Below are 26,043 nucleotides of genomic sequence, written 5' to 3'. Positions count from 1 at the left end.
GTATCAAAGAATTGGAAACTGCCCATCGATTGGGAAATGACTCAACAAATTATGGCATATGAATATAATGAAGATTGTTGTGCTGTGAGAAATGATGAAGAGGATGGTTTCAGAGAAATTTAGGAAGTCTGGTATGAACTGATACAAAAGTGAAGTGAGCAGAACCAAGAGAACAATTTAGGCAATAACAATAAGTTAAAAAAGCCACAATTTTCAAAGACTTAGGAACTCTGATAAATCAATGACCAATAACAATTCAGAGGTCTCTTGATGAAACATGCTACCCATTTCCTGGTACAAAGCTGATGAACTCAAGAGTGCAGACTAAGACATTTTTAAAGACACAGTCAATGAGTTTTGTTTTTCTTGGTTTTTCAATGTGTGAGGGGAGTGGGGAGAGAAAAGGGAGGGAGAGTTGTTAGATCTTGGTGAAAATAAAATTTAATTTTAAAAAATGAATGGGCTGGTTTCTTAAGTGGTAAGGACTGAGGAGCCTGAGTGACAGGAGTTAAGGATATATATGCTAGAGGATGCCAGTTGACTTAAAGACCCTTCTAACCCTATAATAACCATCAAGGAATCTTTAAACTCTCTGACAATGGGATTTTAGAAACAGAGAACTTTGCTTTGGCAAAAAAAATCCTGATAAGAAAAATTTGTTTCATTTTATCTGTGTAGCCAATGGGATTTTAGGGATAACCAGATAAGCATAGGAATTTAGGGGCCACTGAAAGACGGTGGAATTTTCATGCTCTCTCTCTCTCTCTCTCTTTCTCTCTCTCTCTCTCTCTCTCTCTCTGGGATGTTAAAACTGCTCAGGATTTTATTAGGAAATATAGCAAAGTAAACAAGTTAAAGAAACATTTCTTCTCAAAGGGTCAACAAGCATTTAAGCCAGAATCAATAACAAAAGGCTAGGGGTGGTGGCTTGATAGATAGAGACTGAGACAAACACTGGGAGAGGGAGATAAGGAAAGACAGTCACAGAGAGCTGATTGGGCCAGATAAAAAGAGCCAGTGAGCCCATGTGCAGCTCAGGTTTGCCTCTTATCTGGACACTATGGGCAACCAGGTAGAGGAACCAGGTAGAAGCTTGAAGACTGAGGGTTGGAAATTAAGAGAAAGGATACAAATTTTACTTTAAACAATGAAACAATAGAGATGTCTTACATCTCAAGAGCCTTTCCACACCCTTAACAAGATCCCCAGATTTTAACAGCATTAAAAAATTACAGATTTTGTTTCTGCTACATTCATAATTTTCTATATCATCTGGACTATTTGATGACCTCTGAATGTGCCTTGAGCTTTCCTGCTCAAACTTGCCAGTGTCTAGAATGGCCCATCTCATCTGAATTCTTAGTCAACCTATAAAATCTAGGTCTATATTATTACCACCTTTCCAAAGCCATTTCTGATTCTATTTCTCTCATTACAAAGAAACAATAATTTCTCTTTCTTTGGACCTCCTATATTACTTTTCACTTGTGAGGCATCACTTCTGGATTTACTCCTAAACTTTAAACTGGGATTGATAGATTGATACCCAAAAGTTCAGCAGCAACCTCTTAATGCTACAACTCATAAACCCTTACCAATGTGTTTTCCCTTAACAATCAAACAGTAGATTTAATTAGCTTTTTAGAAGAGGTTGTCTGGAAGGAAATAGGCTTGGAAAAAGGGACTTAAAGATCATTTGGGAGTGAAGAATTCACCAGTCCATGACTCAGGAATGTAAGAAAAGTCTAGACTTTAATTCATAGGTTACTGCAAAAGTTCACAGGTTATTATAAAAAGTTCATAAGTGACTACAAAAAATTCAAAGGTCAAGTTCTTTGGAGAAGCAGCAAAATAATGAGTTTCAATGGAAGTAAGAAGAAGGTGAAAGAGTTTATGGAAATCATACTCCCCAGAGGTGGGCTAGTTTCACTGTAAAAGAAGCAGTATAAATAGCAGACAAGTAGTAGAGAAGGGCATGGGGGCAGAAGAGTTTGGCAGATGATGCTCCCCCAGAATGGATTGTCCTCCAAGGGCAAAAGAACAGATCAACTGAGTGGGCAGAGCTTTTAAGGAGTACCTGGGTGTGGGGAGATATGTTAATTGAGGCCATCAACTCAAAAAGCAGAGATGAGGTAATGAGGGATATGCAGATAAGGGGAAGTAGCTCAAAAGACTTAATCCCTTCAGGCTAAAGTAGGGATCTATGTTTTATTGATTAGACCTAGCTTTTTACCTAGGAGGGGCAATATACTTTACTAAAAATTCATTGACCTTTTCTCATAGCCGGGGGGTAGGGATTTACTGGGAGTCTTTGCTAGGGAAGGGAAAGGAATTTAACTAAAAGTTCATTGACCTTTCTCTTAGCTTGGACAAAGGGGTGGGGGTGGGGTAAATGCAAGGTGTACAGATTAAAACATATTTTTTCTTTCCAATATTTCCACTGCTTTATAGCAAGAACTGTGATTATGAATAATTTCTTATAAAAACCTGGGGCACACTGCTTTATAAATCTCACAAAGTCCATGTGAGGCAGAGTAGGCAAGAATTAAAAAGTACAAAGGTAATGAGGTACAAGTGTGTAGAACACACCGCCCCAAGCAAACTCACAAGTCTGGAACAGAAAGGTCTTCATATCCTTTCTTTTTTTTTTCAGAGAATCCTCCTGAAGCTCACAAGGGTAGGGCATGGACAAGTTGCTCTTCTATTAGGCTGAGCTATTTCCTCTAAGGGCATTGATTTCCCTACCAGTTTCTATCTGCTAGATTGGGTGAGATAGGTCAAGGTTTCTCTCTTTTAGTTCTATTCTAGTTCTATGCTAATTCTATTATTTTTCCAAGCCAAGGAAACTATCCCCAAGCCTTGATTAAGGCCCTAAAGCACTAAGTCTCAAGCCAAATTAGCCAGTGACCTAGCCTCCCAGTGGACTAAGGTCAAACTGATGAAAGTTCTAGTTCATAAAAGGACATCAAAAAAAACCATTCATATATTCTTCAGACTTGGAGAATAACACAAGGCCATGCAAGTCAACACTTCTTGCTCTACTTTGCAGACATGTTTCCATATAGAATCCAGAATAGCAACTCTACCTGAGCTGGTATGGACTGATATATCCATATTGAGTGAATCTTTCTATTCTATGGGATATTAATATACCTTTTGTTAACTGATGAATGCCTTCATGACTGTCATATTTCATTGCAATTTTTGATGTTCATAGCTTTCAGTTATGGTCATTCTTTTAGATTCTACTTGGGATTTTCTTGGCCAAGATACTGGAGAGGATTGTCATTTCCTTTTCCAACTTACTTTACAGATGAGGAACTGAAGCAAACAGGGTTAAGTGACTTGCCCAGGGTCACACAGTTACTAAGTGTTTGAGGCCAAATCTGAACACAGGAAGATGAGTCTTTCTGACCCCAGGACTAACACCACTTAGCTGCTTCTGTTCATTTCAATATTGGACCTAAACACTTGCTCATTCCATCAGTACAACTATCAGGGACAATTTGGGGCTGTCTGCAATGGAGAATACCATCTGTATCCCGAGAAACAACTGTGGAGTTTGAACAAAGACCAAGGACTATTACCTCAAATTTAGGGGAAAAAACCCTAATATCTTATTGTCTGATCTTGCTCTCTCTTATACTTTATGTTTCTTCCTTGAGGATGTGATTTCTCTCTCATCCCATTCAATTTGGATAAGTGTATACCATGGAAACAATGTAAAGACTGGCAAATTGCCTTCTGTGGGGGGTTGGGGGAGGAATGTAAGGATGAAGATTAGGGGAAAAATTGTAAAACAAAATAAATAAAATCTTTAAAAAAAATGTTGGACCTAAACTACTAGGATAAAGACTGTCATATAGAAACTTGTTCTCCATGGCCATAGAAAGCAGAATTGAGAACTGTGGGCAGAAGGCAGAGAGAAAGAGGTTTAATGAAAAGAAAAATTTCCTAACAATTAGAATTATTCAAATGCACTGCCTTGGACCTCACTAAGGTTTCCAGCAAAGGATGAGGGATTGTTTTGTTATGGTAGAAGGGACTCATCTCAGGTCAGGTTAGACTCTAGGGACCCTTCAATAGTGAGAACCTGTGATTCTATTCCAACTTCTCCTTGTTTGAGTCCTGACCTTGACTTTGCTTACAATCTGCCAGGTACTATGCCAAGAGTTGGGGATACAAAGAAAAATAAAAAAAGAACCAGTCCCCACCCTGAAGAATCATCCCTAACATTTCCTCCCAGTTCCTAAACCTTCTCCGAGACCAGACTCTGGTCTATCCTAACCTCATTCTCAGGTTTAGCCCTTTCCATTCACCTCCTTCCCCCTTCTACCTATAAAAAGAACACACCAACAAAGCTTTATGATACATATATTATATCTAAAGTTTTTTGCAAACTTTCTGTTCCTGAAACATTGAGAGATCAGTAATTTGGTCTAAATCCCTCATTTCATATAGGCAGACTTGGTATTGAGATGGCATTTTTAAGAACTCAGTTTAACCTCACTACTTGACTCAAAAAAAGTTTATTGATACCTTTCACTTTTACATCATTTTTAATCTTAAATTGTATATTTTTTACTTTTGTTTCTGAATAAGTTTCGTCCCTTTCCCTATCATTTCTACTAGTAGCCAAGAATTCAGGTCAGCTAGATGGCCTAATGTATAGAGCACTGGTCTTTTAGTCAGGAGAATGCAGCCTCTGAGGCTTACTGTGTGGCCTTGGGCAAGTTACTTGAGTCTGATGGCCCAGCATCCAGGAGTTCTGATTCATACCTGACCCCTGGACCAGGTGGCTCTGGAGGAGAAGTGGGGCTGGTGACTCAGAGGGCACCCCCTCACTGAAACCCAATTCATGCGCCAGTCATAGCATCACCTTCATGATGTCATGGTCTTCTTTGAGAATGAAGACCAATGGAAGCAATGTCAAGACTGGCAAATTGGGGCGGCTAGGTGGCCCTGGGGTCAGGAGTACCTGGACACTTAAAGATGACCTAGCCTTGGGCAAGCCTTGCAAAAACCTAAAAAAAAAAAATTGACAAATTGCCTTCTGCGGGGGGGGGGGGGGGGGGAGGGAAGTAAGATTGGGGAAAAATGGTAAAACTCAAAATAAATAAAATCTTAAAAAAAAGAGAATGAAGGACAGATATTATTTTATTAGTAATAAAAAAAGAGAAATAAAATAGTCCAATAAGTCTTAGTGTAGAAGTAATAATGATGGTAGTGAACATTTAGAGAGCTGTTCTGCTTTTACAGTTCGATCCTCGGTACAACCCTTGGAAGTATGGGGAAATTGGGGCAAAAAGGGGTGCGGCGTGTAGCCCGCGGGAGGTCGCACTTGAACTCTGGCCCTCCCGACTGCGGGGCCGCACCGAGTCTGAACAGCGGAGGATTTTCCATCCCCGTTATCCGCGTGTCTCGGAGCAAGGGAGGGCCGCGGGGGGCGGCGGGACAGGTGAGTGCGGGGGGGGGGGCGGCGGGGGCGGGGCCGGCCGCGGGGGGCGGCGGGACAGGTGAGTGCGGGGGGGCGGCGGGGGCGGGGCCGGCCGCGGGGGCGGGGCCTGCCGGCGGAAGTGGCCCCGGGCGCCGGAGCGGCGGCGGCTCGGAGCGGCCGCGGCGATGGGCGCCCCGGGCAGAAGCGGCGGCGGCGGCGGCGGAGGCGGCGCGGGCGGCCGGGGCGCGGGCGGCCGGGGGCCGGGGCCGCAGGCCGGATAGAGCGGGGCCCAGCGCGGCCGAGCCATGGGCCGGGCCGCGGCGGCGGCGGGGCCGTTGGCGTGGCTGCTGCTCCTCAGCCTGAGCCGCGGGGCGGCCGCGGGGGGCAGCGCGCTCCCGGCGGGCAACGCCAGCGGCGGCCCCGGTGAGTCGGGGCGCGCGCCGGGCGGGGGGCTCGGGACTCGCCTGACCTTGGCCTCAGTTTCCCCTTCTGTAAAATTAGTCATTATTATTATTATATAACTATTATTTCACCTGAAAAGTTCCCCCGGAGGAGCGGAAGGCACTAGAATTGGGTGTGCGGAGCATCCTCCTCCTCGTCTTTAGAAAAGACCCCCGGGCTGTCTGGGTGTCTGGGGTGGGGAGCGTCCTTGGAAGCCCACGCCAAGGGGGCAGAGCTCCCCCTCCGCCGCCAGCCTCCCTCTCTGCCCAGGGATCTGGCAGACTTTGAGAGGGACAGGACCCAGGGACCCGAGCTTGTATTAAGCACCCGCTGTGTGTGCCAGCCCAGCCCCGAGGGCCCCCCGGAGCAGGGCCAGAGCAGTGGGGGCTCGCGCCCGGGGCAGGGGCTGCGCCCTCCTGCCCCGGAGCCCTCCCCCGGGAGGCGCTGGTGGAGGGATGCCAGCTGTGGATGCGGAGGTAAGTGCCCCCGGCGCGCTGGAGTTGGCAGGGAGCGGCTTTGTTTCATGAGAGACCGCAGACCCAGTTCTGGGGCTCCTTGCAACGAGTCGCTGCCTCCTGCGTGCCTCATTTAATTGGTTAATGATTTCTTGACCGAAGGAGTGGAGGGCTGGATTCTGGAGGAGAATTCCAGAGATTAGGTGCCGGCCTCACTTCCTCGTGCCCAGGATGTGGAGATAAAATAATTGTGAGTTGGGGTGGGGCTGTGACCTTTGAGACTTGACAAAACCCTATTTATGGGTCACTCTTGGTAACCACACCTGGAGAAATGCTCTCTTTTTCCTTTCACCACCCTCTAGAATTTCCTGGGACCTCAGCATCCAGGGAAACTTTGAGGTTATTTCTTAAAGTCCAACCCTTTAGCTGTTTCCCCTTTTCTTGTAGAGTATTGCTTCAAGAGATGGGGGGGAGAATCCGCATGACAAAATTAAGTGGCAACTTTTTTTGGGGGGGAATGGAATCTTATTTAGCTTTCAAATCAGACAAAATAATAAGATGGGCCAGTGGGAGGTTTGTTGACTTGGTAATTCAGAGTTTTATTAAATCCTGCCCTATATTTATTCAAGAGTCACAATCTTCAAAGATAAAAAAAATTAACTGTTGCTGTGAGAGATCCAACATACCTATGTATGATAAGTAAACACAAAATTGAGGAAGAAGAGACAACTAACAGGGAGATTAGGCAAGGCAAGAGGATGAAGTAAAGAGGTAGGAAGGGTATTATAAGTATGAATGAATGCATCAAGCATTTATTAAATTCTTAAACACTGTGATAAATACTGGAAATGCAAATAGAATAGCAAGGCAGCTCCACCTCTCAAGATCTCACATTCTAATGGGCAAGATGACAATGAAAGATTTCCACCACAAATCAGGTGGAAAGGTTTCATGACAGGAACTTTCTTTTCTGGGTCTTGAGTAGCTGGGACTGGAACATTCACAGAACAGCTGCTAGGCTGCATCCGGGCATGGACTGCATCCCAGGATAATAACCTAGATGTTTAGGAAGTACTGGGACCTTGAGTCCCAAGCCGTCTTCCCCAAAGTCTGAAGGGAAGTGGAGGTAGTGGTGGTTTGACTTTCCTGACATGGTGGTTATTGGAATGGTTGGTTCCTTCTCCAAATGATCCATTTTCCCAATGAGGGGGGAAGGGATGCTGCCATCCCCAGAACTCCTGTGCTTCACCTCCTGCATTTGGTCAGCACCTGACTTCTAGTTATGAACAAGTTAGGCCCCCTTCTCAATAATTTATCCCCTCCATGTTATCTATAGGGTCTGGGGACTTGCTAGTAGGGGTCACTGCTATTTTCAAGGTTTTTGGATATAGGCTGTTCCCTTGCCAGGAGTTGAGAGGTGATGATGGTCAAGGCAACAGCCTCGGTAGTGATAGTTTGGCTTACCTGGCACATGCTGCCTTCTGTCTCTCCCTCAAGGTGCCTGTGAGCCAAGGTGTGCAAAGGTAGGAGATGGAATGCTGAGTTTAAGTTACATGCAGAATTGTTGATTGGAATCCATGAAAGGGAATAATGTGAAACAGGTATAGAAAGGTACATGCTGAAACCAGATTGTAGCGTGTTTTAAATCATAGGCTAAGCAGACATAGGAAAGTTTTTTGGTGGGAAAGAGCTGTGCTTTAGAATTATTTTGGCAGCTACTTCTTTGGGGGGGGGCAGGGAAGGAGGAGGGAGAAACAGCCCTGGAAGCAAATAGAGCAAATTAGGAGGCTGTTGATGGCTGTTTAGAGATAATCTCAGAAATACAGAGGTCAAAGAAGAGAGTTTAAAAAGAAAAAAGAATGAAAGGAGGAAGAAAAATCAGACAAAGAAAAAGGTTGAGTTTTGATATCCCTACCAGAGTGTTTCAGAGTAATTTATTTTCTACTATCCTCTTAACTTCTCTGAATATTTCTCTTTGGCTCCTGTTCCTTCCAGGAGTGCCTTCTAGGTTTGCATTGTTTGGAATAAAGGTCTGTTTTAATTCTCTGAGTATTGAATTTCTGATTTAATTGATTCAGCACCAGTTTCCTCATTCCTCCTTTTTACCTTCTTACCTGTAGGATTAAAATCTGGGTACTTGGACTATTTTGTCTGTCCAAGAGTCACCCCTCCAGTTTATTCTTTGTCTTACCATTGCTTATCCTTTGTCTTACCTTCCCCTGCCCCCTCATCTCCAAACCATATTCCAGAACTGCTCTTAGAGCAAGGCTTGGCCAGCCTCAGGAGAACCACAGAGTCCCCATGGATTGATTCTACATGGGTCTGCAGGTTGGGCTGTAAGCCTAGAGAGATTCTTATTTTCCTTAGCCTTAGTTCTTTCCATTCGACTAGAGCCTAATAGGCCAGGGTGCAGGAACAGGCCAGAGGTTTCCCCAAGATTGATGTATTGAATGGCAGGGAAGGTTTCCAGACCAGAACTTTTGGCCTCTGCTCACCTCCCTCCCTGCTCAGACTCATGAGGGAATACTTGAAGAGGCAGGCACAGTTGGGGGGGGGGCTCCGTGATTATGAGGCAGGGTTTTCTCTGGCTTCTTTATCTTTCCCTGGTGTTTGTGAGTCGTGGCCTAAATGTTATTCAGTGGCTGAAGTATCCGTGAGCACTGGGCTTCTTGCACATTCAAATCTGGCTAGAGAACCAGAGGAATGGTAGGGTTGTATACTTGATGTGGTGGTACCTGGACCCAAATCTTACTCCCTACTATGAAGGGTATGTTTGAAGGAGTCACTGAACTTGTCTCCAATTCTGTGTCCCTTTTTCTTGCTTGACTGCAATAAACTCTTAAATTTTTGTTGAATTTGTGGTGGAAGGGGCGACTAGGTGGCACAGTGGATAGAGCACTGGCCCTGGAGTCAGGAGTACCTGAGTTCAAATCTGGCCTCAAACACTTAATAATTACCTAGCTGTGTGGCCTTGGGCAAGCCACTTAACCCCATTTGCCTTGCAAAAAAAACCTTAAAAAAAAAGAGCTGCTATGAATTTGTGGTGGAAAGGGGAGTCTCAAGTGTGTTTGAAAGAGTGAGGTCCTTGGTATGAAATAGTGATTTAGTTGTGGATCAGCTTACAAATACTTTCATGTTCACACAGTACCCCACACTCCTGAACTCTTTGCCACTAGGTGTCCAAGCTATCATCTTTCTGCCTACCTTAATCCACTATACCCTGTTCTTCAGACTATTTGACATTTTGCTCTTGTAGTTTTCTTAGGGTAAAGAGGTCAGCCAAATTTTAATTGCATCTAATTTGAACTGTCAAGAGTCTGATTTTTATAAGCCTGACCTATGTCACCAAGCCTTTTAGTTAAGACCCCTTTTTCTTCTGAAATCCCAAGGGAGTATAGGGTGGATGTGATTGGAATATCTGTGTTTTTAAGTATTGGAATATATATACACACACTCTCCAAAGGAAAGTCTACTAAGTTGATCCTTTTGGGGCAATATGTATGAATGAGATGGGAGTGTCAAATCTGTCCTCTTCAGGACTAGAAGATTTTTTTATTTTTGGGATTTTCTTATCTGTTTTCTAAGTCACCATCCTCAAGGGATCCTTTCCCTCTGCCAGCTGTTTTTCCAGGAATGTAGTTTCTGAGACAGCTCCTGTGTCTCTTGCTTTAATTTCTTAATTTAATTTCTCATCCAGGACCATCTCAATTCATATCTGGCCACTGGACCCAGATGGTTCTGGAAGAGAAAGTGAGACTGGTGACTTAGCACAGCAGCCCCTCACTCAAATCCAATTCTGTGCTTGTCATGAATCTTCTGATGTCATGATCTTCAAGAATGGACAAACATCATTAATTTCTTAAGTCAATATAACTTGATTGAAATGTGGTCATTTTTTTTAGGGGCTACAGGAAACCCTGATTAGCCAATGCCACCATTTTGTGTTTGCTTACCATTTTCTATGATTTTTGGTATTGTAGGGGCCATCTATCAAAAGAGGCTGTGCTGGGGTTCCAGGGTTAGTCTGGAGTTTCTGCTCTTAGTTTTAGAGTATCTGTTACTTCATTCCTTACCTCTGACCCCATTCAAAGTATAGGTAGACAGGCATATACTGATGACCCTAATTTTTTTCTTCAAACCCTGCCTAATATCTTTAATGCTAAGAGGAAGAATTGAGGTATAATGGAAAAGGGTTAGTTATTTCAGATCAATCTGGATAATTGAATAATCTGTTTTTATTTGAGATAGCCCAAGGCCCTAACTACAAGATTTTACAACATTACAATGAATTGGGTTATAACATGTTAATTATCTCAATGGATTGAATTGAAATACAGGCATATTCTGTATAACATTACCCAGACCAATTCATTCCACAATAAGCTTTTATTTAAGTGCTGTCCTGTGTGAGGAACAGTGCTGAGTATTAGAGATGTGACCAGATGCTATTGTTCAAAAGCTGTTCCCATCCCCCTAAAACTCTGTGTTCTCAATCTTGACTCTTTTTTCATTTCTTTATTTTGTGGATGGAGGGAATAGAAGTTCATTGGGAGAACTCCCTACTCCTGGGTGATACCTCCAGCCTCCCTTCAACAAAACACAATCCTCCTCAGACTTTCATTTCTTCTCTGTATCTCCCTCTAATCTGCACTATTTACTTTCCTAATACAACATTTTCTGTACTTTTCCACCTTCTGGTCTTTGTTCTCTTTGCTCCTTCCACCCTGACTGCATTGTGTTCTCAGTCTGTTTATTGACAGTCTGTCCCACCTCTCAGAGTCTATTCAAATGATACATCCTCCATGAAGCCTTTCTTGATTCCTTCCCTCCTCTCACCAGAAATGAAGATCCCTAGCTTTCTATTAACTCTTATATAATTATCACATTGTTTATATTATGGGTTACTATAACATGATCTCTAAAGAATTGAAGCTGGGGATCACCCAGAGAGTAATGAAGAAGCAGGAGGGGGATGTGAGCAGATAACCTGTGTGCTTGTGTGTGCGTGTGTGTGTGTGTGTGTGTGTGTGTATATATATATATATGGGTTAATCCAGAAAAGGTCATGTAAAGGATATTATGAGAGACATGGGAAAAAAGAGATGACTTGGCTATTGGATAGAGTGAGGGATAATGATAGGCAGCTGGTATCTGCCAGTGGCCTAGCTGCAGTGCCAGGAAGAGATAAGGAGATAAACCACAGTGTCTTAGTTTGTTTAGGTGGACATGATGAGTGAGTTTTTATCACTGGAGGGAAATTTATGGGAGCATATTACCATAATATTTATATGTGTTTTTTTTCTCTCCTGAACCACTGTGAGCGTTTTGAGGGCAGGGACATGTCTAATTCCCCTTTTGACTTCATCTTAGAGCCTACCACAGAGCCATACACAAAATAGCTGTCAGTAAATAGTTTTTAAATTCAAATGACTTGGGGTGGCTCAGTGGCCCTGGAGTCAGGAGTACCTGAGTTCAAATCCAGCCTCAGACAGTTAATAATTACCTTAGCTGTGTGGCCTTGGGTAAGTCACTTAAACCCCATTTGCCTTGCAAAAACCTAAAAAAAAAATTCAAATGACTTCTCATATTAACTTCCTGAGGTTTGGGAGGGAAGGGAATTTGAAGAGGAAGGGGCTAACTTTGATTAGAAAACCGAAGAGAGATGAAGCAGGAGGCAAGGTTAGATTTTACCCAGATTGGATCTGATTGCTTTGTCCCAAGAAACTGGGAATATATGATCAATATATGAATCATAATTGGAGGGGCCTGGCCTTGATTGAGAAATTTGACAAGAACCCCTGCTGCAGTGGATAATCCAAGGCATGGGGGTAATGGACCTTCAAGCCCATGGAGGGAGACAGGCCCAGTCTGGGTTACTTAGAACCTCCCCAATATCTTTATCTCTAACATGGAGATGAGTAAACTGAGAGTGAAATGGATCTTCTGAAGATTATGTAGGGAGTAAGACAGAATTTGGGATTTGGACCTACATTGCCCAAATCCTATTTCAGCTGCCTTGGTATCACACCACTAACTGAACTCAGAGGAACAGTTCCTTTCATGGAAGAGAACATCCATAATAAGGGTTCAGAGGAGAAGGTTTGCTTTCCCTGTCTTGTCCACAGGATATACATGTTTATCACAGTGTTTAAAGGGTTCTCTGGGAATGAGTCCCTTGCTTAGAATAATCCCTCTGGAGCTGAGTTGGCCCTGGGCCTCACATGGTCTATGTGATCTATTTAGGTTATGTCAACTACTCCGGGACATCCTGACACCTAGTTCTCACTTTGTTGGGGGATCAACTGTTATGCTTGAATTTCTGAGCACAACTCTCAGTGTTCCTTTCTGGTTCCTGGAATAGATCAGTGGGTCCCATATCCTCTCTTGATTCAATAAAACAAATCAAATAGGCTTCATGGCTTATGAACTTGAGGGACCCCTTTGGGGCCAGGCAGTCCTCAGGGTGAGGTTGGTATGAGTCACTGACAACCTTATCAGGTCAATACCTCTACCTGAAATCATAGAACTGGAAGCATGTTCAGAAGTCATCCAGGCTCTCCTCTACCTGAAGTGAAAAGTCTCTAGTCTTTAATATTCACAAGTAGTTTAATAATGTCTGCTCAAAAATCGACAGTGAAAAAGTAAATACTCCGTAGCAAGGTTTTGGTTTTATGATTATATTGAAGTGACATCTGTGTCCACCTTTGTCCAAGGTTTGTCATTTGGACCAAGCAGAATAAGTGAACCCCACATGGAATCACTTTACATGCTTTTAGACAAAACTAATGATGTTAGCTGAATCAGGAAATAATAAAAGATCCAAAAGATATTTTAAGATGATCATCCTGTGGACACCTAGGTGGTGAAGCAGATAGAGCACCGCCCCTGGACTCAGGAGGATCTGAGTTCAAATTTGGATTCAGACACTTGATATGTACTAGCTGGGTGACCTTGGACAAGTTACTTAACCCTATTGCCCAATAAAAAAAAAGTTTGACAAATCTTTGGGCAGCTAGGTGGTAAAGTGCGGATAGAGCACCAGCCCTGGAGTCAAGAGGACCAGAGTTCAAATCTAGCCTCAGACACTTAATAATTCCCTATCTAATTGCCTTGCCAAAAAAAAATGATCATCATGTGCCTGTCTCCTCTTCTCCAGCTAATTGTCTCTAGAGATTCAAAGCTAAGTAGATACCTCCTAGGATCCGAAGACCTGAATTTAGCTTTGTCATTGTCTATTTTATGACCCTACTCTTTGTATATTCCTTTCCCTAGTTGTAAGATAGGAATGTTTTTCTGTTTTTCTCAAATCTGCTTTGTCCCAGCATCATCTCTGAAACAACTGCTTTGTCAGCTTTCTTGACTCTAAGGTCACTAAAGTGGGAATCATCTAGTAATTGTTGTCCCATAAAAAGTTTACCTCTCACTTCTCTTCACTTGTGAGCCCCTTTTATCTTTGGCCCCAGTCCTCTATCTGCTTCCTGCCAATCCTGTTTTTGCTGTCTATCTTGAAGGCATAGACTCAAGAAAAGCAATATCTCCTTGATGCTGGTTGAGTTATGGCAGCATTTTTCTCAGAAATCCAGTCACTTCATCTATCTCCTGAACAGCCTCTGCCAGGACAGCTGGACTAGGGAAACTGGAGTAGAGATGGATCAGAGGACTTTAAGGCTATCACCATCCCCTTGTCCCTTGTGGTCTTCCACTAAAGGAATTTGAAATTCTCCAGCTTCTAAGTCTTCTATCCTGGACACTCATAACTTTGGTATTGGAGTCTCTGACTGGAGAGAAGCCTATCTGAGCTAAACTGATGCTAAGCAAGATCATTCTTTGCTTCTTGCCATTCTGACTAGAGAAGAGGGGTCAGAGGGGTGCCATACCTCTGCCATAGGTTGACTTCATTGTTAAGGTAGATGGGAAAAGTTAATTATCATGTTCTTCTAATTAAGGGCAGGTCTATATCTCTCTGTCCTTCTTTGCCCGGGAAGAGGGCAACCTAAACCTTCCTGGTATTATCTCCTATATTTAAGAGCTGGCTATTTAACTGCCCACCCTCTTCCCTCAGCTCCATGGTGATTATTGTGGTGAGAATACTCTTGAGCTCCAGCAAGCTGGGGAACAGCTGCTTCTGCTCCCCTAAGCACTGACAAGCTGGAGCCTAGGATCCACCCCATAGTTTCCTCTGAGACTTCCTGCTTGAGTTTACTCTGGCCAGGCTGACCTGGCATGACACCATTGTGTGGTAGACTTTGTCCTATTGAGGAGTCAAGAGCCTTGACTTCCGGTGTGTGACCCTGAGAAAATTTTCTCTCTGGGCCTCAGTTTCCTCAAAGTAAAGTGAGAATAACTCTGCCCTATTCAGTTAAACAGTTTCAACAAGCATTTCTTAAACATTTGTTAAAGGCATGGTGCTGGATGCTGGAGTTAGCCATGACCCAGACCCTTTAAAGAACCAGCAAACTTTTATGGGAGGAAGGAGGTGGAAATGAGATGTATCCAAATAAGTATGGCAAAAAAAAATTGTTACATGTGGGGTTAATTTTGTTGGAATAATTCAAGGCAAAATGCTAGGAGAAATGTGAGGGAAAAAGAGACCATTTTCAGTTGAGATGGGAAGTCTTAGAAAGTCAAGGAAGGCTTCACAGAAGACATGACACCTTTATTTGACTTGGAAGGAAAAGAGATTTTTTTCAACAGATTTATCTGGGTGGGAAGTTTCGTCTAGGTTCTGGGGAAATTTTTTCAGCAAAAACATGAAAACAAAAGCAAGATAAGAATGGGAGGTGGGTGATAATTCAGTTTGGGTGGAATGGAGAGTATGTGAAGGAGAATAATAAAAAGATGTGGCCAGAACAAAATAGTGGAGCCAGATTGTATAGAGCAATTTAATTAGGTATTGACCCTATTTGATAGTGTTTCTGGCAGCTAGGTAGTGCTGGGTGTAAAATACTGGGCCTAGGATTAGGCAGACCTGAGTTTAGTTCTAGCTCTGTAACCCTGACCATCAGACCTGTCAGCCTCAGTTTCTCAATTGTAAAATAGTACCAGGGTTGTATAAAGAGCATGAAATATGATATTTGTAGAAAGTGTTTAGGGTGGCTAGGTAGCATAGTGGGTAGAGCACTAGTCCTGAAGTCAGGAGTACCTGAGTTCAAATGTGGCCTCAGACACTTAATAATTACCGAGCTGTATTGACCTTGGGCAAGTCACATAACCCCATTGTCTTAAAAAAAATAATAAAATAAAGTGTTTAACACTGTCTGATATGAAGTAAGCACTTTAGAAATGCTTCTTCTATAAGTTACTATTGGGGATAATAGTAGAGAAGGTGGGAAAATGAGCTTTGGGAGAATGGGGCTTAAGGATCTATGTGGTTCATTTTGGGCAAAGAAATTACCAACTCTCTGACCCAGGAGGGTAAGAAAAAGCTTAAAATTTTAATTCGCAGGTTACTACAAAAGTTCACAGGTTGTTTTTTGAAGAAGCAGCAAGATAGTTTCAGTAGTAGTGGAGAAGAAGAAGTCACAAGCTGGACTGGTGAGAACTTCAAGGGGAACAAGCAGCCAGGGGATAAGTAGTAGACAACAGAAAAATGGGGGTAATCTCTTTCCCCCAAAGTGGGCTATCCTCCCAAGGCTGAGGAGTAGTAGGGTATTAGCAGAATAGGAGCAGGAGAGTTTGGGGGTTGTCACTTTCCCAGAGCAAGCTCCTCCATAGGAGGATAAGCAACTCAATTGAGTGAGCTGAGCTTCTTTAAGGACTAAGGGAGATGTAGCTGGGAGCTTGGTAGCTCAGAGAGCTGAGATGAGGTAATAAGAAATATGTAGATGAGGGCCAGCAGCTCAAAGACATAGTCTTTTCAGGCCTTGGCAAGAAACCTTGGTTTTCTTGATTTGGGACTTTTGAGCCTGGGGGATAGGGATTTACCTGTAGCTCTTGCCTGGGAAGGACAAGATACTTCACTAAAAGTTTATTGATCTCACCTCTTAGCTTGGATCATGGGTTGTGGGGGAGGCGGATGTCATTGTTATTATAGGACATATTTCACTTAACATTTTCCCTGCTTAAGTAGCACCTTAATTTATATGGGACTTTCTAGTTTTATAATAATAATTTCAATAGCTGACATTTGTAGAGCACTTTAATATTTGCAAAGTACTTTAGGGATATTTTTGATCCCGAGAGCAACCTTATGAAATAAATAGTGCATTATTTCCATTTTTCAAATAAAGAAACTAAGACTCAAAGAGATTAAATGATTTGACCAGGGCCATACAACTAGTGCATATCAGAAGCAGAATCTGAACCCAGGTTTCTCTTTATTCCAAGTCCACTAGCCTATTATAACAACCCTATGAGATGAATAGGGAAAGAACGATTATGCCTATTTTACAAAGGAAGAAAACTGGAGCCTGGATTGGTCAATTGATTCATCAAGATCATAGTATTAATGGTTTAACTGGGATTCCAGTTCAGTGGATTCCTCTCTGGAGACCGCTTAGTGGCCTTTGGACATTGCCTTCTTATAATCAAAGTCCACACACAGGAATATACCTCCTATGTGTAGGGACAGCATCAGTGACTCATGCCAGTTATTCTCAGGGTAGATGTTGAAGACCTCTATCCATTCTTCTCAGCCGAGGACCTGGGCTGATGCTCTATGTCTGTGGATATATGGAGGGTGTGGGGGTGGAAGGAGTGGGGTAGGGGGCATCAACTTGAAGGGGGAGGATGGGGGAGTGTTAATGTGAAGCAAATTGTTTCTTGCCTCAGGAAAGGAACAGTCCTCAACAGACTACCCTGCTCTAAATGTCCATTGCTTCCTTTTTTCCTAGACCTGCAATATTCATATGAGTACTTTATCCAGAGCCCCCAGAAGTTGGCCTTCTACAGCTGGTATGGCAGTGCCAAGCTCTACCACTTCCAGGTGCCTTCTGACACAGTGCTGCTCCGTTGGCTGCTACAGGCATTCAAAGGCCCAGGTTCCGAGTGCACAGATGTGGAGATCACTGTGTAGGTGACAGCCTGACTCCAGTGACCCTTCTACATCTGCCCCCATGACTTACCTCACATCCCTTTTACTTCCCTTTTGCTTTTCAGACAACTTTGCCCCTCACTGCCACACTTTCCACTCCTCTTGACTTACTGCATTTTTGCTGGCTCCTTCATACAGCCTTGGCATGGCCTACCTGACCTTGACCTCCAACTATCTGTTCCTGAATGCACTTCCTTCTGGGGCTGGCTGCTGGGTGGGGGCCCAGTCTTGATGCCTCCCTGTTCTTTCTGCCTCTAGCCACTTCCGTTATGGTGCTCCTCCAGTCATCAACCCTTTGGAAACCAAGTTCCCAGACAACACCACAGTCCGACCCTCATTTTCTATAAAGCTAATACACAACAACACTATCATCAATGTCTCTAACCCTGCATCTGGTGACTGGTTCATTGCAGCCCACTTGCCTCGTTCGCCCCAGAAAATAGAAGTGAAGGTAAGAATGAGGAGGTCCTTTCTCAGGCCCCTCTGTCGTGACAGCCTCTCTGTGATGTTGCCTTATTTTTCCCTTGAAGATCCCACACATAGAGTACAGTGATCTTTCCTCTCTCTTGAGTTCCCCCTTCATATAGGATTTAGACATGAAAAGTGTTAGACAAAAAAGTTTATCTGTCAGGTCTATGAAAAGGGGAACAGTTTATGAACAAAGAAGAGATAGAGAACATTATTATAAAGACATCTGTAGCCATATGAAAAATTGTTCTAAATCATTATTGATTAAGGAAATAAAAATTAAAGCAACTCTGAAGTACCACTCCTACCCATTAGATTGGCCAATATGACTAAAAAGGAAAATGATCGATTTTGGAAGGGATGTGGGGAAACTGAGACACTAATGCATTGTTAGGTGGAGTTGTGAACTGATTTAGCCTTTCTGGAGGGTGGTTTGGAATTATGCCCAAAGGTCAATAAAAATATGCATACCCTTTAATCCATCAATACCACTACTAGATCTGTATCCTGAAGAGATCATGAAAAAGGGTAAAAAATGCACATGTACAAAAATATTCCTAGCAACTCATTTCATATGACAAAGAATTGGAAATTAAAGGGATACCCATCAATTGGGGAATGGCTGAACAAATTGTGGTATATGTATGTGATGGAACATTATTGTTTTTTAAGAAATCATGAGGGATGGGACTTCAGAATAGCCTGGAAAGACTTCTATGAAATGAGCAGAACCAGAAGAATATTAACAACAACATGGGGTGATGACCACCTATGATGGACTTGTTCTTTTTAACAGTATTCTAAAACACTTGTGATGGAAAGTGCCATTCATATCCAGAGAGGGAACTGGAGTTTACACACAGACTAGAGCTTACTAGCTTCAATTTTTGAAAGTTTTCTTATGTATTATATCGTTCTTTTCTCTCTAATTTTCTTCTGTTTGGATCGGATTCTTCTTTCACAACATGATTAATATGGATCTAAGTTCAGCATAACTATTCATGTAGAGTCTGTATTAGATTGCTTTCTGTTGGGGCGGGGGAGGGAAGGGAGGGAGAGAGAGAGAGAGAGAGAAAATGATAAAATTTTTAAAAAAACTTCCCCCTTCATCTCAGGTCCTTACTTCCCATGAAGATCCCCACCATGCTATGTCTAAAATACAAATCTAATATTATCCATTCTCCCTCTCTCATCTCTCTAGGGCATAGCCACCCCCTGTACCTACATCTTCCAACCAGATATGCTGTTGCTCCGACTGACTGATGTTACCATTCTACAACCTGACAGGCCTCTCTCGCAGACCCTTTCTGGCTCCCAGTTGAGGCATTTCAAGTGAGTTGGGGGCCAGAGGTCCTCAGATACAAGGATGGACATTGGATCTGGTTGAATCATAGACTTTTAAAGGCATTTCTGTTGTCTGTCACAGTTCAGCATCTCTCTTCAAGGGCCCCTTCCTCAATTCCACCAAATACATTGAACAAAATCCAGTTCAATTAAAAACCATTTAATAAATACCCTTCATGTACATAGCACTGAGATATATGCTAAGGATACAAAGTCAAAAAGTCACTGCCCTCTGTGAGCTTATATTCTACTGGGGGGGGTCTTACACACGTTTACAGATAAGGTGATACAAAATATATCAAAGTTTAGATATAAAACAGTTTCCAGTAGAAAGAACACTAACAACCTAGGAAGAAAGGAGGGGTTGGAAGGCACAGAAAAAGTCTTCTGTGGGAGGTGGCCCCCAAATTGTACTTTGAAAAAAAAACAGAGACTTTGAGAAGTACAGGTAAGGAGGGAGGGCATTCATGTCTGGAGACAGGAGGTGAATATCTTGGATATCTTGGCAGGTCATTTTGATTAGAATAAAGAATATGTGAAAGAGAATAATAGGAAACAAGCTTGGAAAAGTTCCCAAAAAATTGGGGCAGTGAAATTAAAGCCTAAGGGGAAGCCTGTAAGTGGTAAATGATTCATCAGAACTAGAACCGGGATTCTTTATCCTAGACTTAAACTGTAACAGGCAAAAGGGATGGGAAGGGAATATTGGAAAAGTGGGAGAATATAGTGGAGTGGGGAGTGGAGGGAACCATGAAGCCTGGTGAAGGCTTAGGCTTACAGCTTTCCCAACAACCGAGTGGGAGGCTATCACCAAACAGTCCCTTTGGCTTACAGGGTCTTCATCCCCAAGTACACCTCAGACCTCCAACTAGAGCTGAGGAGCTGTGTGTCTAATGGGAGCCAGGTCTGCCCCGTGCGCCTCCTTGTTGGGCCCAACACTCTGCCCCAATCCTTTCAGAAGGTCTTCAGCTGTCCAGATCAGCAGGAGCCCTGCCGCCTGCTCCTCCCTGCACCCCCCTGGGACACTTGGCTACAGCTGACAGCTGAGGGCAGGGCCGAACCCAACGTCAGTGTGGCCTTCGATGCTGTTGCCTCCTTCACAGGTCGGCCAACCCCTGGCTTATCATCCTCACAATTCTGACAAAAAATAATTTTCTGAGACTTGGGAAGGAGATGTTGCCTCTTCAAACCATTCCCTCTCTTTCTGTTGCCTTGGGCATAGGGGACTAGAGTGGTACCCAGTTATTTCTAAATCCTTCTTACAATAACTATTCAGCTGCCACTATTAACCAAATCACATGGAATCTCAGACTGAAGCACTACCTACCCATATAGACCCATCTCTCCTGCTCCTTGAAATAGCCTGTTCTCTTCCCCTAACTCTTTAAGATGATTTGACTAATGTTCCTGGAGCTCCTTATTTTCCCATTTCCTTCTAGACTTATGGAAACCATGAGCCTTTCTTTTCTCCTTTCCTACTTGGCCCAAGTGATGCCCTATTGGACTGAATGATCTGCTTTCCTTTCTAAGGCTGCTGAAGGTTTCTCCCCTTCCCTTATTGTATTCCCCGTCAAGACCTCTTCTTTCTCAAGACCTCTTCTTCCCTCCCTGACTTTCATTCCCTTTGTTCTCTGGGCAGTGTGCCAGCCAGGGAGTCTGGGACCCTTGGTCATCTCCTACATCAACCTGAACCAGAGTCTCAACGCATCAGCAGCCTCTCTGTCCAAGGGGCGAAGCCCTTGGCACCTTGACAAGAGGATGGGTGTGGGCAGCAGCCCCTTTTCCCCTGTTGGGGACTTCCGAAATGCCTCATCTCTGAGTGGTTTCTGCCTTCTCAACTACCCGGTTATTCGGGAGGAGCTAGATGTGGTTTCCGTGCGCTTCTGGCCCCTGAATGGTTCTGGAATTCTTGTATGGTCCACTCTGCCCACCCTGCTCCCGATCAATCTCAACACAGGCATGGATAGTGGCAGCACCTTCATCGTCAACCTGAAGCTCAATACGGTGCCTGCCTAGGGTTGGGATTGGAGGGTAGAGGGTGGGAAGAAATTTTTCCTTTGAAATATGGACATGAAAAAGCTTTCAAAGATATTCCGGATCACCAGGGGCAATGTGCCCACTGCTGGTCTGCTAAGCTTAGATCCGATGACTCCCTCAACAACTTTACCTTAGTCCTCAGACCCTCTAGTACATTCATTTTCTCTTTGAGAGATTTTTGTTTCAAAGTACTTGCTATGTGTAGGACCTTATGCTGAGCAAGCAATGAAGGAAATAAAAGAGATGAGCATGCCTTGGTCCAGTTACCTAGGAATTCACCACCTAGGTGGGGTAGCAGAGAAGACAAATTATAGAAAAATACAATTCAAGGAAGAGCCTTTTAAGTGTAGAGGTATCAGAACCAAAATGTTTTGAGTACTGAGGGGAAAGGAATTTCACAGAAAGGATTTGAGCAGGACCTTTGAAGGATGAATAGATAAAATTTCGATAGACAGCCAAAGGGGCTATGACATTGTGGGGCAGATTTAGGATTCCAGGAAGAGCAGCTACCTAAGCACAAAAACAAAGATTTGAGAAAGTCTTTGGGAGAAAGATAAGTGAACTCAGTCACAATGAGGTACCTCGGAGGTATCACTAGGTATATTGGTAAAGAAATATAGGAAATCATTTTGACTGGAAAAATAGAACAAATCATGGGGCGAAGTATGAGATTGGATGAAGAGATAAGATAATGTGGTACCTAACTGTAGAGAGGCTTGAACTGTATTCTTCAGGAAATGGGATACCATTCAAGGTTTTAGAGCCAGGAAATGATGTGATATAACCATTGCATCAGAGAGATTCATCTGGCTATGTATTCAGAATGGATTATAGGGAAAAAAACTGGAGGTTAAGAGACTGACTAGTCCTTTACAACTGAGTTTTAGGCCTGTTTCTTTAGAAAAACAAAATGGGAAAACAAAGTTAACATATGAAATAATTAGAAAATAATATGATAGGCCACACAAATGTATCTCTTATATTATCTATCAAAAACTACCAAAACAGTTTTTAAGGAGTTCAGAAATCCGTTTGGGATGGTCAAGGAAAGTTCATGGAGAAAGGATGCAGAAGTGTGCATTAGAAGGACAGAATTCCCTTGGAGAAGGCAGGGCCTTCAGCAATCAGACTAGGCTCAAGCCTGTCATTTCAGGAGTAAGAAGAAGGGAGGCAAAGGTGGAGTTAGACCCATTTCTCTAACCTCAGAGCTAGGTTCTTAGTGAGGAAGATCTGAGCCCTGGGTCTAGGCTAGGGATAGCCATAGAAGCCTCAGACTGACCATTGGAATATGTCCCTTGCAGACTCTGGGCAGTAACAACATTTCAGTGATTGGTTGTTTGAGTGCCACCTCGCCTGTCCTCAGCCTCAGTAGCTCTCAAAACTGCACTACAGGTACAGGAATGAAGTAGGTGCTCCTTTTTCTGGGTGGGGAGAGAGAAGAAGCATTCCTAAGGGAAGATCCTTCCCTGGAAAATCTATCCTGTGGGAGGGCATACTCAACTCAGCTTAAAAAGCAGGGGAAACACTACATTGGGGAAGGAAGTTTTCCATCTTTGGCTTTCCAGTTCTTCCTATTTCATTAATCAATAGTAATACATCTTTCCCTTGTCCCCTTAGCCTTTTTTGAAGGATACTCTTTGTACCTATCTGACTCTTCTCGTGAGGCCACGCTTTCTGTCCCCTATCCAGAGACTGGCAGTTGGTACCTCTCCTTACAACTCATCTGCCCCAAGAATCTGAGGTGAGTGTTCAGGGGATGTGATCGGGGGCCCAGGGTCCAATGGATAGTCCCATGAACAGGACAAATTGGATCCTCCCTGTGCTTTCCAAAGAGACAAATTTTGGATCCTGGGCTTGCTCTTTAGGCTGAGAGTTTCCCCCCAGCTTGGCCTTTTTTTTTTTTTTACTTCTTTTAGTCACCAGAAGAGACATCACTTAGAGTATGATAATAATGTGTCAGCAGTTTACATTTCTCTAGGTCTTTACACTCAACAAAGCATTTTCTTTTTTACAACCCAGTGAGATAAGTGTTATAAATATTATCCCCATTTTACAGATCAGGAAACTGAGGCTCAAAAAGATTCAGTGACTTGTTTAGGGTCAAACAGCTAGTAAGTATCAGAGCCAGTACTCAAATTCAGAGCAATTGACTCCCATTCCAGTGCTCATTTTATTGCATTACACTCCATCTTAACAATTAGGGCCCCAAGGAGGGTAATATGGGGAAGGGCAGCCTCAATGACTAGAACACAAAAAGGGGGAAGATATGGAAGGCGAGATTGATCCAAAGAAAGGCACAGATTAGAGAGGGCATTGGATCAGTTTGCTAACTAGCAGATATCTTCTAATGTTGTATGCTTATTTGTGTGTCCCTCTGCCCTTTGCTAGTGAATGTCAGCAGGTTCAAGCCAATGTGGAGACTTTTCTGTCCTTGTCCCCCTGCTTCAATGACTGCGGCTCCTATGGTCAGTGTAGACTGCTCCGAAGACATGGATACCTTTATGCCAGCTGTACTTGCAAAGCTGGTGAGTAGTACTTAACACTCTACTGGGAGGGGAAATTCTGGATTGAAATTGTCTAATGCCCTCTTAGAAAGGACCCTGGGACCTAAGACCAGTATTGACAGCCATATCCATTGTTTTGACTATTATGTTTTTCCATTTGCCAAATCCTCTTACTACATTATCTTTTGTGCCCTTTACATAGGGTCTGCTCTAGCTCACCACCTCTCCCCAAGACCATTGTAGTAACCTCCTACTTTATCTCCCTTCTCCCAGTCTTTCCCTGATTCAACCTATTATTTCTGAACCATTAAACTTCACCACATTGCTTCCTGACTTCAGTGGTAGTTGCCTTTAGGATAAAAAATGAAGTCCTCAGTCTGGCATATAACTTCCTTCACAATATGACTCTCACCTATTTTTCCTAAAAAAATATTTCATATCACAGCCTTTTCCAGGCAAACTGACCCACTATCTGACATTCCTCCTGCAGGCCTGACTCCAACATTCCTTAGAAGGGGTTGGGAGAGAATGATACTGTGAAAGACATTTCCTGTGTCCCCTCTACTCCTACCCTGCAAGCCTTGAGAGTGTATGATGCTGGGCAATGGAATATGCTCCCTTTCCAGTGGTGAATTCAGAACAGTGGTGAATTCTGTCAGATCCTTTTCCCTGAGATGAAACTGAGGTCTCTAGAGAACAAGCAGCATCTGGGAAAATGCTGACCTGTATCACATCCGACTCCAGTCCCAAGGCTGCTGAGTCATTCTGGCCAGTTGGAACTGGAGAAGTGAAAAGGGACTTGACCAGCTCAGACCCCTGTGCTTTTCTGGTGATTCAGGACAGAGGCCTAGCCATGGATTGAATTAAGTATTCCCTTAATTCAGGATTTCCAAAAAAAAAACCATTTTGGAAGATCCTTATTCTAGGGTAGAACAAAGAAGCTGCCTCACAATTGATCTCTATGCTTGGATTACAGATAGTAAAACTGTTAACTTGGGAGAAATTTGGGATATTGCTTTGAGGGGTCCTCAGATGAGAATTGCCTGACTTGACCTTTGCCTTCTATGCTGTGTTCTAGTCCTTTTATGATTAAAGGTCTGATAATGCTCTCTTTATTAACTCCATTTACAACTTTATCAAATCTTTTATTTGACCTTAAGTAGGATCTTCCCTAGTGGGGCATGTAACAATTCAGTTTTCAATTTTGGAAGTTAGCAGCTGGACTGGCACAGTTGGTTAATATTTAATTAGATCTCTTGGGGCCTGGAGGTATTCTGACTCCAAAACTGGATGAGAGGAAAGTAGGAAAGGGATAATTCTGGAATGTGCCTTTCCAGAGAAAGCCAGACCCAAGTACTTAATAGGAATGGGAACTGGTTAGGCTAGGAGCTATATTGGTTTCTGCCACAGAATGACTTCAAAGGTCATTCAATGCACCCTATATCTAAATGGGATTCTTACCTATAGTATCTCTGACCAGTGATCATTCAGCTTCCATGTAAAAGAGTATTTGTTCTCTCCTAGACTGTCCATTCCATTTTAGAACAGCTATAGTTGTCAGGAAGTGTTTAAACTAAACTGAAATCTGCCTCTGCCACTTCAATGCATGCATCTGGTTCTGCCCTCTATAGTCAACGTAAAATGAGACTAATTCCCCCCCCCCCCCCCACATGACATCCTTCCATATTTTTGTATATTCCTATGGTGCAGTGAATGGATAATGGCTTTGAAGTCAAGAGGACCTGAGTTCAGATATGACCTTTGACACTTGTAACTGTGTGATCTTGGGCATCTCACTGTTGCCTAGCATCCAAGGCTATCTTCAGTCACTTTGATTTATATCTGGCCACTGGAACCCAATTGGCCCCTCTGGAGAAGAAAGTGAAGCTAGTGACTTTAGCATAGCCTCCACCCACCATTCAAATCCAGTTCTTTGAGAACAATGGTCAAACATCATTATCATCTGTTGTTAAGTAGTTCTTTCTTTAAGTTTAATATCTCTAATTCCTTTAACCAATCCTCATGGTCTTTAGGCGCCTCACTTTTACATGCTAAAGTGAACATCAGACAATCCTTAGATTCCTTGTTCTTTCATATATGCTAGGATTCTTCTTTAAGGTTCCCATCATTTCTTCATAAGTATTTTAGTTCCTTGATGGTCACAATCAGGGCCAGAATATCAGTTTTCCTTTTCATTTTTTCCTTCAACTTTGTTTTATCTTTTACCTTTATTTTCAAATATGTCCCTCCTTTTCCTATTTAGCAAGCCTTTTCTTGTAGCAAAGATTTAAAAAAAGGAAAAAAGTTTAACTAAACTAATACATT

The 26,043-nt window shown here is 43.0% G+C and overlaps 1 protein-coding gene across 1 annotated transcript in view; it reads left to right on the top strand.

The window, feature by feature from the left end:
• Positions 1–1,060: 1,060 nt before the first annotated feature.
• PGAP6 (post-GPI attachment to proteins 6) overlaps positions 1,061–26,043 on the top strand; it is a 34,021-nt gene continuing 9,038 nt past the window's right edge. Inside the window, exons 1-12 of the mRNA XM_074198992.1 lie at positions 1,061–1,072; positions 5,260–5,458; positions 5,596–5,860; positions 15,779–15,867; positions 17,166–17,343; positions 17,624–17,816; positions 19,035–19,165; positions 20,012–20,280; positions 20,817–21,181; positions 22,516–22,606; positions 22,832–22,955; positions 23,603–23,739. Of these exons, the coding sequence (XP_074055093.1) occupies positions 1,061–1,072; positions 5,260–5,458; positions 5,596–5,860; positions 15,779–15,867; positions 17,166–17,343; positions 17,624–17,816; positions 19,035–19,165; positions 20,012–20,280; positions 20,817–21,181; positions 22,516–22,606; positions 22,832–22,955; positions 23,603–23,739 (2,053 nt within the window). The remainder of the gene's footprint in view (positions 1,073–5,259; positions 5,459–5,595; positions 5,861–15,778; positions 15,868–17,165; positions 17,344–17,623; positions 17,817–19,034; positions 19,166–20,011; positions 20,281–20,816; positions 21,182–22,515; positions 22,607–22,831; positions 22,956–23,602; positions 23,740–26,043) is intronic.

This window comes from Macrotis lagotis, chromosome 8, assembly GCF_037893015.1.
Source record: "Macrotis lagotis isolate mMagLag1 chromosome 8, bilby.v1.9.chrom.fasta, whole genome shotgun sequence".
In the NCBI taxonomy this organism is placed as follows: domain Eukaryota; kingdom Metazoa; phylum Chordata; class Mammalia; order Peramelemorphia; family Peramelidae; genus Macrotis; species Macrotis lagotis.
The sequence above is the reverse complement of the archived record's forward strand: the minus strand, read 5'-3'. Positions and strand labels throughout refer to the sequence as shown.